This window comes from Ahaetulla prasina, chromosome 3 (assembly GCF_028640845.1).
Source record: "Ahaetulla prasina isolate Xishuangbanna chromosome 3, ASM2864084v1, whole genome shotgun sequence".
NCBI classification, from domain to species: Eukaryota; Metazoa; Chordata; class Lepidosauria; order Squamata; family Colubridae; genus Ahaetulla; species Ahaetulla prasina.
Window position 1 is genome coordinate 184,189,133 of NC_080541.1, and position 12,906 is coordinate 184,202,038.

Sequence of the window (12,906 nt, forward strand, 5' to 3'; positions counted from 1 at the left end):
GATCTTCGGACCTTTCGCCGTGAGCTGAAAATGCATTTATTTATTCAAGCGGGACTACAAGAAAACTCTGCCCATCACCATCGTCGATGGGACCCTGCCAAGCTTGTTGGGACTGGACTGGTTCCGAGCATTGGGCATGGGAGTGACTGGAATCTTCAGAAACGAAGTCGACCTAAAAGACACACTCACGAAGGAGTTTGGGGACGTTTTCAAAGACTGCCTGGGCAAGTACAAGGGGACCCCTATATCCCTTAACTTAGCCCCCCCAGTTGCCCCTATCCGCCCAAAGGCTAGGGGGGTCCCGTCGCCTAAAGCCCAGGATTGACCGGGAACTGGACAAACTAGTAAACCAGGGAATTCTAGTGCCAGTTGACCATGCTAAGTGGGAGACCCCCATAGTCACCCCAGTCAAACCGGACGGATCGGTCCGGATTTGTGCTGACTACAAGGCAACGCTGAACAAAGCGTTGCAAAAGAGTGCTTACCCCGTTCCGGTGGTACAGCACTTACTGCACTCAATGGGGCAAGGGCAAGTTTTTGCCAAGCTAGACCTGGCCCAAGCCTATCAACAGCTGCCCGTAGACAGCAGCACAGCCGAAGCGCAGACAATTGTGACTCACAGAGGGGCCTTTAAGTGTACCCGATTACAGTTTGGGGTTAGTGTGGCTCCAGGGTTATTTCAGAACCTGATGGAGCGGCTATTGCAGGGCCTACCAGGGGTGGTACCATACTTTGACGATGTACTGGTATCCGCTGAAAACCTAGAGGAATTAGGGGCGAGGCTGCGAAAAGTTTTGGGCATTTTCCGGTCTGCCGGTCTCACGGTTAAACTAAACAAATGCCAGATCGGGGTTGAGTCTGTGGAATTCCTGGGCTACCGGATAGACAGGGAAGGGATTCACCCCACTGAGAGCAAGGTACGGGCCATCAGGAAGGCCCCGGTGCCCAAGAACAAAACGGAGTTACAGGCATTCTTAGGTCTGGTCAACTTCTACGCAGTATTCTTAAGGAATAAGGCAACAGTAGCAGAGCCGCTGCATAAATTATTAGCTAAGACAGCTGCATGGTCTTGGGGAAAGGCGGAAGCTAGGGCATTCGAAGGGGTAAAAAATCTCCTAACGAGTGATAGCCTCCTTATCCAGTACAATGGCACACTACCTCTAGTGTTAAGCTGCGATGCATCTCCCTATGGGGTGGGGCTGTGCTCAGCCACAGGTTACCAAATGGCACAGAAGCCCCATTGCATACTACTCCCGAACCATGTCATCAACTGAAAGGAATTATAGCCAGCTTGATAAGGAAGCCTTGGCTATAGTCGAGGGGTAAAGAAATTCCATGAGTATGTATTTGGTCGTGATTTTGAAATCATCACGGACCATAGACCTTGCTAGGTCTGCTGGCAGGCGATCGCCCAACGCCCGTGGCACTTTCGCCAAGACTGACCCGATGGACTATCTTCCTGGCAGCGTATTCTTACAAATTACTACACCGGCCAGGAAAGGAATTAGGCATGCAGACGCCCTGAGCAGATGCCCGTTACCAGAGACTATTGAAGACCCCACTCTGGGATACCAGTTCTGCTAATTGACTCTTTGGACTCTGGCCCAGTCACATCCAAAGAGGTGGCTCGGCTTCAGATAAGGACATTACAATAGAACTGTAATTGGTTGGGTACAAGAGGTGGCCGCTACCGGCAGCTTTTAAAGAGTTTGTAAAGAAACGGGGAACTTTCGGCTCAAGGGGGGTGCCTGCTATGGGGGGATCGAGTGGTGATCCCAGAGAAATTAAGGAAAAGGGTGTTGGATCTCCTTCACGAAGGTCACCCAGGGATCGTAAGGATGAAGGGTCTAGCGAGAAGCTATGTGTGGTGGCCATTAATGGACTTGGAAATTGCTGAGAGGGTAGGGAAATGCCAGGCCTGCCAGGAGTCCAGACCGCTACCCCCAACGGCCCCGGTTCGGGAATGGGAGAGACCCCAAGGGCCCTGGTCTAGGATCCACATCGATTTTGCCGGCCCCTTCCACGGCCAAACCTTTCTGGTGGTAGTCGATGCCTACTCCAAATGGCTGGAAATCATTCTCATGAGATCCATGACAGCCGAGGCAGTGATCTCAGTCCTACGGCACCTATTTGTAACCCATGGGTTGCCCGACACGTTAGTATCCGATAACGGCCCGCAATTCACGGCAACCCAGTTTGAGGGGTACTTGGCAGAGGAGGGCATCCGGCATGTCCTCTCGGCGCCTTTCCACCCTGCGACGAATGGCCTTGCAGAACGTTCCGTCCGGAGCCGCAAAGAGGCATTGTCCAGGATCAAGCCAGGCGACTGGCAAACAAAAATCGATACCTTCCTGGCCGTCCAACACAGAACCCCCTGTGTCACAACTGGCAGAAGCCCAGCAGAGTTATTAATGGGTCGAAAGCTCAGGTGCCCACTAGACCGTTTAAACCCGAACTACACACCAGACGGGTACAAGGGGGCACTTGGCAAGACAAGAGGGATGGAAATAGGCGACCGAGTGTGGGCACACAACTATAGCGAAGGCCCGACCTGGTTAGCAGGAAAAATCCTAGAAATAACAGGTCCCAAATCATATTTAGTAGAGATAAAGGATGGCCGGGTGTGGAAACGCCACATAGACCAAATAAGAAAACGCATAACCGAACAAGCCGAATTAGACGAAACAGGCCCTGACTATACAATGTTTGAATCCACAGCTGACTCAAACCCGGGGCAAACGCGGGACTTATCTGACTTCCAGGAGGTCCAGCGACGCCAACAGGTTCCGTCAGAAAACAGCAGGGACGACTCTGCAAATAATCCAGGGCCGGATGGCCCAGAGGAGGAGCTGAGAGGAACAGACAGTCCCTCCGGTCAGCTCGACTCACTCCCAGAGAATGAATTGCGCAGGTCCGAAAGAGTCAGGAGACGCCCAGTCTACTTGCGTGATTACGTTGAAAAATAATATGTAAATCTCATGTAAATAATGGTAAAGTGTTTTCTGGGAGGGAAGGAGTGTAATGTATCTTTAAATATTTTGGCGGGAAACAAGCACGTTGCTGATTGGTTGAAGCCTCCGGCTAAACTGTATTTAAGGAGAGGTTTTTCCCAGCCCGGGTTGCTGGGTTCACCATATAGTAAAGAGCTGTTGTCACTATCCTGGTCTCCTGCCTCGTTATTGCCCGAATTTAACAAAGGGGATCAGGGACACAGAGCACTCTGGTGGCTTGGAAAACTAGGAGATTAGTGGGCTTCTTTTTGCAGTTAATTGATGGGCCCTGAGTCTAATCTGGCAGCGCATTGCTTATGTTTTGAATAGGATTGCCTTCCTTCAGGCAGAGATGGTGTGCAATTTGGGAATATTTATTGAATCATGTCACTTGCTGAAGGAACAGGTGGCAGCCATACTTAAAAGAGCCTTTGCACAGGTTTAGCTTGTCTGCCAGTTGTACCTATTTGTGGATTGCGAGGTCATACTCAGAGTAGCTCATGCCCTATTTATCTCTGTCTGGATTATTGTAATGTGCTTTACATGAGGCTGCCTGTGAAGAGTGTTTAGAAACTGCAATTGGTCCAGAATTCAGAGGGATGGCACTTTTGGATATTCTTCAATAAAGTCATGTAACACCTCCACTTTGTAAGCTCTAACAGTTTCAAGTTTTATTCAAGATGCTGCTTATTGGGTATAAAGCTCTATGTGGACGATGCCAGATTATTTGCAGGATTCCTATTAAGAGAACCTGTTTATCAATATTTGATTTATTGATTAAAAATTGATTGGCCTCAAAAATATGTCTTCTTATTGTATGAGGTGGTGTTATTTTTGCCAATTGTATTGTCCCTAGTTTTAATCCTCTGTTTGCCAAATAGAGTTATTACCGAGAATGGGGCAGCTACTGTATAAAAATTGCTTTCAAAGATTTATAGAATGAGGTACAACATAGCAAGCAGCCTCTTTAATGGGGAAAATGCAGCAGATGTTAATTTGTTCTTTTCCAATTAAGCTATAAATCTGGTTTGTCGTGTCATTAATAAAAGCTTTGTCAGCATAATCAAATTTATTTTTCCATGAATGCAAGAAGCAGTGGCAGATCTAGAAGAAGTATGTCAATTTTTTCTATTCTATTACCCTGGTGACATGAGGTAATTTGTTAAGTATGCATGGGAAATTGTTGGGATTCTGATAGAAGGAGTACAATAAAATTTGGGAAATGCAGTTTAGTTTTATGTCAGACAGAGGATTTACAGTCTAGATTTTGCTTTTCAGCAGGTATTTAAGAAATGTATGAATGTGAAAAATTATTGCATATTTGTTAAAGAAAGCATATGATAAGGCAAATAGACTTGAATTATACAGTGTTTTGCATGAATATGGAATTTAAGGTTGGCTGGTAAATGTGATAATTCATGTGTAAGGAATAATCAATATTTGAACAATGAAATAAAAATCTGTATGTTCTCCCTAGGTTGTTTAATATGTTTGTACACATATGATTAAGGAAAGCTTGTGGATACATGAGGGATGATTTGGTTGTATGCATGAAAGTTTATAATATTTGCAGGAATGTAATACATAAATAAAATTAGACTAAAACAATGTATTAATTTACCTTGATGTTTTTTTTTTAAATTTACATTTATATCCCACCCTTCTCCAAAGACTCAGGGCGGCTTACATTGTGTAAGGCAATAGTCTCATACTATTTATATTTATATACAAAGTCAACTTATTGCCCCCCCAACAATCTGGGTCCTCATTTTACCTACCTTATAAAGGATAGAAGGCTGAGTCAACCTTGGGCCTGGTGGGATTCGAGCCTGCAGTAATTGCAAGCAGCTGTGTTTAATAACAGGCTTCTTACAGCCTGAGCCACACCGCGGCCCATGTTGTTTCTTGACATCCAATTTGGTGCAGTGGTTAAGGTGCTACTCTAGAAACCAGGAGATTGTGAGTTCTAGTCTTGTGTTAGGCATGAAAGCTAGCGAGTGACTTTGGGACAGTCACTGTTCTCTTAGTCCAACCCACCTCACCGGGTGTTGTTATGAAGGAAATAGAAGAAGGAAGGAATATGGGGTATGTATTGCATTGTAAGTAATGCAGGAGTGTCAAACTTGATTTCATTGAGGGCCGCATCAGGGTTATGTTTGACCTCAGGGGATTGGATGAGTGTGGCCAGGGAGGGTGTGTCAAAGCTGCCTCACTCGTGTTGAGGGCGCCTATGGTGGCCTGCATGCTCTGCCAGCAAAAATGGAGCTCTGGAGGGCCGCACTCCCAAGCTCCATTTTTGCTGGCAGAGGCCTTTATTGTTTCCTTTATTGTTTCCAGGTCAGCCCACAGGCCAGATCTAAGCATCCCATGGGCCTTGAGTTTGCACTCCTGACTTATAAAGTAATATAGGCGATTAAAAAAAATCTAATAAATACGAAAAAGGGACTGATTGATACAAAAATGATTTGATAATATAAAAATAATGATACACAAAAAATATGAAGGAAGATGAAAGTGTTGGGAGGAAAGATAGACTAAGTAAGCTGTGGTTGGAAAGAACTGATAAAATCTTCAAAAATAAAGGAATAAAAAAATGCAAAGAACAAAAGTTTACGTATGAAGTGACAATGGAAGCAAGGATTGTTTGGAAGGAAGGAAGTTACAGTATTGGTATGAAAATATATAGCTATAAACTAATTTAAATTTTCTTTTCTCTATATTTAATTTCTTTGGCCTATTAATTTGCATTCTTTATGTTATTTATTTTGAAATAGAATAGCATGATGAATATGTATGCATGAATAGATATGTTGCTTAAGGTATGTGCTTAAGAATGGAACAGAGTGCAAAGGAGGATATGATCCCTGTTAAGTTCTGGAAGTAACGAGGCTGGAGACCAGGGTAGTGACAACAGCTCTTTAATATAGGGTGAACCCAGCAACCGGCTGGGGGGAAAAACCTCTCCTTTTATACAGTTCTGCTGGAGGCTTCGACCAATCAGCAATGTGCTGATTTCCCGCTCAAATATTTAAAGGTACAAACATGAATACATAACACTCCTCCCCTCCCAGAAAACACTTTGCCTCTATTTACATATTTATTTACATGTTATTTTTCGACGTAGTCACGCAAATAACCTGGGCGTCTCCTAGTCCTTTCTGACCTGCGCGGTTCAGTTCTGGGTGGTGTTTTGAGCTGGTCGGAGGGACTGTTTTCTCCTCCCAGCTCTTTCTCTGGGCCAACGGGCTCCGGATTATTGGCCGACTCTTTTTCTTGGCCATCCGGCCTTGGATTAATTTTGGAACTTTCCCTGCTGCTTCCCTCGGGGACCTGATGGCGTCGCTGGAACTCTGGGACCTCAGCTAAGTCTTGCGCCTCCCCCGGGTCATTGTCAGCTGTGGATTCAAATTGGTATTGGTCATGATCTGTTTCATTTGGTTCGGTTTGGTCAGTTATTCGTTTTCTTAACTGATCTATGTGGCGCCTCCACACTCGGTTGTCGGGTAGCTCTACCACGTACGATTTTGGGCCGGTTATCTTTATTATTTGTCCTGCGAACCAACTAGGGCCGTCCCCATAGTTTCGGCCCACACCGTCGCCTATGCTCATTTCCCTTGTCTTTTCTAGTTCCCCCTTGTAACCCTCGGGTGTGTAATGGGGGTTCAAGCGGTCAAGTGGGCACCGGAGTTTCCGTCCCATTAGCAATTCGGCTGGGCTTTTCCCGGTGGCCGTGCTTGGGGTTCTGTGCTGGACGGCTAGGAAAAAGTCTATTTTTGTTTGCCAGTCACCTGGCTTGAGCCTGGACAATGCCTCCTTAGCGCGCCGGACGGAACGCCCTGCAAGGCCATTCGACGCAGGGTGGAAAGGCGCAGAGAGGGCATGTCGGATGCCTTCCTCTGCCAGGTATTCTTCAAACTGGGCTGCCGTGAATTGGGGCCCATTGTCGGACACCAGAGTGTCCGGCAACCCGTGAGTTGCGAATAGGTGGCGCAGAGTTGCGATTACTGCTTCGGCCGTAGTGGATTTCATGATTATGATCTCCAACCATTTAGAAAATGCATCCACAACCACTAGGAATGTTTGGCCGTGGAAAGGGCCAGCAAAATCAATGTGGATTCTTGACCAAGGCCCTTGGGGCTTTTCCCATTCTCTGACTGGGGCCGTTGGGGGTAGAGGTCTGGACTCTTGGCAAGCTTGGCATTTCCCTACCCTCTCAGCAATCTCTGCGTCCATGAGTGGCCACCATACATAGCTTCTAGCTAACCCCTTCATCCTTACGATCCCTGGGTGACCCTCGTGGAGGAGGTCCAATACCTTTCCCCTTAGCTTATCAGGAATTATTACACGATCACCCCATAACAGGCACCCCCCTTGAGCCGAGAGCTCATCTCGTTTTTTAACAAATTCTTTGAACTGTTCGCCCGGCGCAGCGGGCCACCCTCTCTGTACCCAACCGAGTACAGTCCTTAACACAATGTCCCGGTATGATGCCCGAGCCACTTCCTTCGATGTGACTGGGCCAGAGTCCAAGGAGTCAATAAGTAGGATGGGCGTCCCGGAGTGGGGTCTTCGGTCGCCCTGGTAGTGGGCATCGGCTTAACGCGCCTGCATGCCCCACTTCTTTTCCTGGTCGATGCTGCAGCTTGTATGAGTAAGCTGCTAAGAATATAGTCCAACGGGTCAAGCGTGGCGAAAGTGCCACAGGCGTTGGGCGGTCGCCAGCCAGTATCCCTAATAGCGGTCTGTGGTCAGTCACGATTTCAAAATTCCGCCCAAAGACATACTCGTGGAATTTTTTGACCCCTGATACAATGGCTAGTGCTTCTTTGTCTAATTGGCTGTAGTTCCTCTCTGGGAGGACATCGTTCTAGAGTAGAACGCTATGGGGCTTCTGTGCCGTTTGGAAGTCTATGGCTGAGTACAGCCCCACCCCATAAGGGAGGCATCGCAAACCAGCACTAGGGGTAATGAGTCGTGATATTGGATGAGCAGGCTATCACTTGAGAGCAGGTTCTTTACTGCTTCAAAAGCCCTATTTTCTGACTTTCCCAAGACCAAACAGTATTTTTCCTAAGAGCCTATGCAGCGGTTCCGAACGGTTGCTTTGTTCTTTAAAAAGACCGTAAAATTAACCAATCCCAGGAATGCCTGCAGCTCTGCTTTGTTTTTGGGCGCTGGAGCCTTCCTAATTGCCTTAACCTTGCTCTCAGTAGGGTGAATTCCTTTCTTGTCTATCCGTAGCCCAAGAAATCGACGGATTCGACCCCTATCTGGCATTTGTTTGTCTTGACTTTTAATCCGCTGTCCGGAAAATGCTCAAGACCTTTCTTAACCGCCTCCCCAATTCCTCCATGTTTTCCCTGAAATTAGGACATCATCAAGTAGGAACTACCCTGGGAGCCCCTGCAGTAGTCGTTCCATCAGGTTTTGGAACAGCCCTGGTGCCACACTGACCCCAAATTGCAATCGGTGCACTTGAAGGCCCCCTGTGCGTACAATCGTTTGGGCTTCGCTGTGCGGGCGTCTACTGGCAGTTGTTGGTAGGCTTGGGCCAAGTCTAACTTTGCAAAGACTTGCCCTTGCCCCAAAGAGTGCAATAAGTGTTGCACCACGGAACCGGTAAGCGCTTTTCTGTAAGGCTTTGTTAAGCGCCGCCTTGTAGTCAGCGCAAATTCTAATTGACCCGTCCGGTTTTATGGGGTGACGATTGGCGTCTCCCACTTTGCGTGATCGACTGGCACCAAAATCCCTGATTAATGAGCTTATCCAGCTCCTTATCGATTTTTGGTTTTAGGGCAAAGGACTCTCCTCGCCTTAAGCCTAATGGGGCTACCTGGGGTCTAAGTTGAAGGAAATAGGGGTCCCCTTGTACTTGCCCAGGCAGTCCTTGAAGACATCTTCGAACTCGTTAAAGAGAATGTCTTTCAGGTTATAGTCACTTCGGTAGATGCCAGTCACTCCCATGCCCAGGGCACGAAACCAGTCTAGTCCCAACAGACTGGGCAGAGTTCCTTCGACGATCGTGATGGGCAGGGTCTTTCTATGTGGGCCGTACTCGACTCGGACGGAGGTGGTCCCTCGAACAGGGATGCGATTCCCCTGGTAGTCGTGCACTCGTAGCCGTTGTGCTTGCAGGTGGCGCTTCGCGACGGACGGCAGCGACTTCGCCAAAGTGTCCCAGGACATAATGGTGATCGCTGATCCCGTGTCTACTTCAAGCCGGCACCGTACTCCCTCTATTTTCGGCTTGGTGAAGATCTTCTTCTCCACTTTGGTCGAGGCGCGGCCTATGACCACAGTTGGTTGGTTGGAATCCGCGCCTTTTTGTTTGAGCCAATCGCGGTCGCCTTGCCGATTCCGCGCTCTGATTGGCCGATTTGAATTTTCGGGAAGGTTGGGCCGCTCGACAAACTTGAGCTAGGTGCCCTTTCTTCCCACACCGCCGACATGTCGCGTCTTTAAACTTGCAGCGTTGGCGCTGGTGTTGACCCGCAGCTTCCGCATTCGCCTCGGTCCCCTTTGTCGCGTTTCTCTGTGCGGCAGACCCTTCCTCATCTTCACCGTCGGATTCGGTCTGAACCTCCTCCTGGTGCACCGGAGTTGCCTTCGCGCTCGCCTTTTGTGGGACCGGCTTCTGCAGCGTCTCTGCCGCTTGGGATGGCATTTCATGTGCTCTGGCTTCGTCCAGAGCGTTGGCTAGCGTGGGGTTGCTCTTTGCCAGCAGCCGTCGCCGCAAACGGATGTCTTTGACCCCTCGGATGAGTTGCTCGAGGAGCACCTCGTCTAGGTCACGGTATCCGCAGTCCTTGGACGCTCTTCTTAGGGCGGCCATGTAGTCGCCTATGGATTCGCCCTCCATCTGCCTTCGCTCTCCGAATTCAAACCGCCGCACGTATTTGGACGGCGTTGGTGCGAAGTGGTTTCTTAGTAAAGTCTGTAAAGTTGGCCACGACACCGACTGCAATGGCGTTGGCTCTGCCAGGGCTTCCGCGATGTCGATGACCTCCGGACCGCAGTGGCTTAGGAAATAAGCCCTCTTTCGGTTATCTGGAACTCCGTGCAGTTCGTTGGCTTCTAGAAAGCTTTCGAAACGGGTCATATACGTTCCCCATTTCTCTTTGGCCGGGTCAAACGGTGCGGGCGGAGTGTAACTGGCCATCTCCGCTTTTCTGCCCTGGGTTTGCTGGGTTCGGCCCATCGTGCTTCAGCTCGGTTCTGGTTCTCCTTAGCCTCGAGATCCCACCTTCGTCGCCAATGTTAAGTTCTGGAAGTAACGAGGCTGGAGACCAGGGTAGTGACAACAGCTCTTTAATATAGGGTGAACCCAGCAACCGGCTGGGGGGAAAAACCTCTCCTTTTATACAGTTCTGCTGGAGGCTTCGACCAATCAGCAACGTGCTGATTTCCCGCTCAAATATTTAAAGGTACAAACATGAATACATAACAATCCCCTTACAGTTTGTGTGACCACATTTAGCAGCTGGTAACATTCTTATTTCATCACCCCATTGTGATGCTGAATCATGTTTTATAAATAGAACTTTTTGTTGAAAAGTTACCTTGTTAGTTGCAGATTACTTATTGATGAATCTAACTAAAATTTAAACAGTTTTCCAGTAATCCTAGTTATATCTTTATTGGATGTGCAGAAAAATGCTGAACTGGTGTTGCTTTATAGAAAACAGCCAGAGGTGGATTTCAGTAGGTTCTGACCAGTACTGGAGAACCGGTAGCGGAAATTTTTAGTAGTTCGGAAAACCGATAGTAAAAATTCTGACTGGCTCTGCCCCCATCTATTCTCTGCCTTCCAAATCCCAGCTGATCGGGAGGAAATGCGGATTTTGCAGTATCTGTCCCCTGCCATGCCCACCAAGCCACACCCACAAGCCATGCCATGCCCACCAAGCCACACCCACAGAGCCGGTAGTAAAAAAAAAATTGAAACCCACCACTGAAGACAGCTAACTCAGTTTTAAACTGTTTAACATATACATGAGGCTGCTGGGTAAGGTCATCTGATGGTGTGTGGGAAGGTATCACTAGTTTACTTCTCCGTTCCAGGCCACCTGAATTATGCTGTTGATGTCCTATCCCAGTGCCTGGAGGCTGTGGGGGCGTTGATGAGGCTTTGGTTCAATAAAGCAAGACTGAGTGGTGTCTGGTGTTTGGAACTTCTGGCCCTGGGGCTTTTCACCACCTTTGGCTTTGGGATGGGGTGGCGCTGCCTCAGACAGAACTAGTATGCAATCTGGGGGTTTTCCTAGATTCATGGCTCCTATCCATAAAGCAGAGGACAACCATGGCTAGGAGGGCTTTTGTACATTTTGGGGTTGCACACCGGTTTTGCCCTTTCTGGACCTGGAGGCCTTCCTCGCTGTCACTCATGCCCTTGTGATCTCACACCTGGATTAATAAATGCTTTGTACATGGGATTGCCCTTGAAGAGCTTTCAGAAGCTTCAACAGGTGCAGAGAGTTGCAGCATGGTGTCAATGAGCCAATGGAAGTTAGTGGTGCCAGTTATTTGGTGCATGTAAAACAGTATTTTGTGAGTTGCATTGGTTGCCAGGTGCAAGTCAATCAACTGTGGCTGAAACTAAGATCAGCATCTTCTTGGATGCAATTTAAAACTACATCATCCAAATTTTTAATCAATGTTCTGATCAATGGAAGTGTTCAATTTTATCTCCAATTTTATCAACTACAGGTTTACAAAGAATCTCTCCCCTGATAAAATCAACTTGAGCACTCTCAAAGGGCAAGGGCAGTTGACGAACCTAGAACTGGATGAAGAAGTTCTGCAGAATTTGCTGGATCTGCCCACCTGGCTAGCCATTACTCGAGTTTTTTGCAACAAGGCCTCCATTAGGGTAAGCCAAAATTCCCATAACTATTAATAAGATATTTAGTATTTTTCTGTCTTAATCATTTTTCTGATTTTTTTATTTGGATGAAAAAGTTCCTCTGACTTTTTCTACAAATATTCCCATATAGGCATTTAAGATCTGCTGTAGCAGTGGTCCCCAACCTTTCTAGCTTGGTGGTCCGGTGCAGGGTGGGGGAGGGAAGCGGATTGTTTTGTATGAGTGGTAGATGCGTCACAGCTCCATTTGTGCTCACATGAGGGAAACTTTGCACATGTGTACTTGCCTGCCGGTTGCCCGGCCCAATTGGGGATTCCTGTGCTATAGTAATTTATTTATTTATTTATTTATTTATTTAGTCACACAGTATATATAAGCATAAGCATGAAATAATTATACAATATATAAGCATATATGTAAGTATGAGTATGTAATAACTATATTAATTGGATATAACGAAAGGAAACAATAGGACAGGAACGGTAGGCACGCTTGTGCTCTTATGCACGCCCCTTACAGACCTCTTAGAAATGGGGTGAGGTCAATAGTAGACAGTTTTTGGTTGAAGCTTTTGGGATTTTGGGAAGAGACCACAGAGTCAGGTAGTGTATTCCAAGCATTAACAACTCTGTTACTGAAGTCATATTTTCTGCAATCAAGATTGGAGCGGTTAACATTAAGCTTAAAATCTGTTGTGTGCTCGTGTTTTGTTGCAATTTAATTGGCAAAAAAAGATCAAGTTCTGAACTCCAGCTGTTTCAAAAATTAGAGCATAAGGACTCTGATTACATTCAGTTTTAAATTGATTGTCAGTTTGCTGTTAGGCTTCACATTTTAGTATCAATCAAAATAGAGCTGGAAGGGACCTTGGATGTCTTCTAATCCATCCCCCTGCTCAAGCAGAAGATCCTATACCATTTCAGACAAGCGACTGTCCAGTCTCTTCTTAAAACCCCCCAGTGATGAAGCATCCACAAGGTCTGGAAGGGAAGCTGTTCCACTGGTTAATTGTCCTCACTGTTAGGAAGTTTCTCCTCAATTCCAGGTTGCTTT

General features: G+C 47.1%; 1 protein-coding gene across 3 annotated transcripts in view; it reads left to right on the plus strand.

The window, feature by feature from the left end:
- The window catches only part of BLTP3A (bridge-like lipid transfer protein family member 3A), a 68,687-nt gene that overhangs the window by 13,489 nt on the left and 42,292 nt on the right, over positions 1 to 12,906 (plus strand). For 2 of the 3 annotated variants that reach the window (XM_058177544.1, XM_058177545.1), the window contains exon 2: positions 11,697 to 11,859. In XM_058177544.1, the coding sequence (XP_058033527.1) occupies positions 11,697 to 11,859 (163 nt within the window). Of the gene's footprint in view, positions 1 to 11,696; positions 11,860 to 12,906 lie in introns of those variants that run through there. The other variant, XM_058177546.1, reaches the window with a different exon arrangement.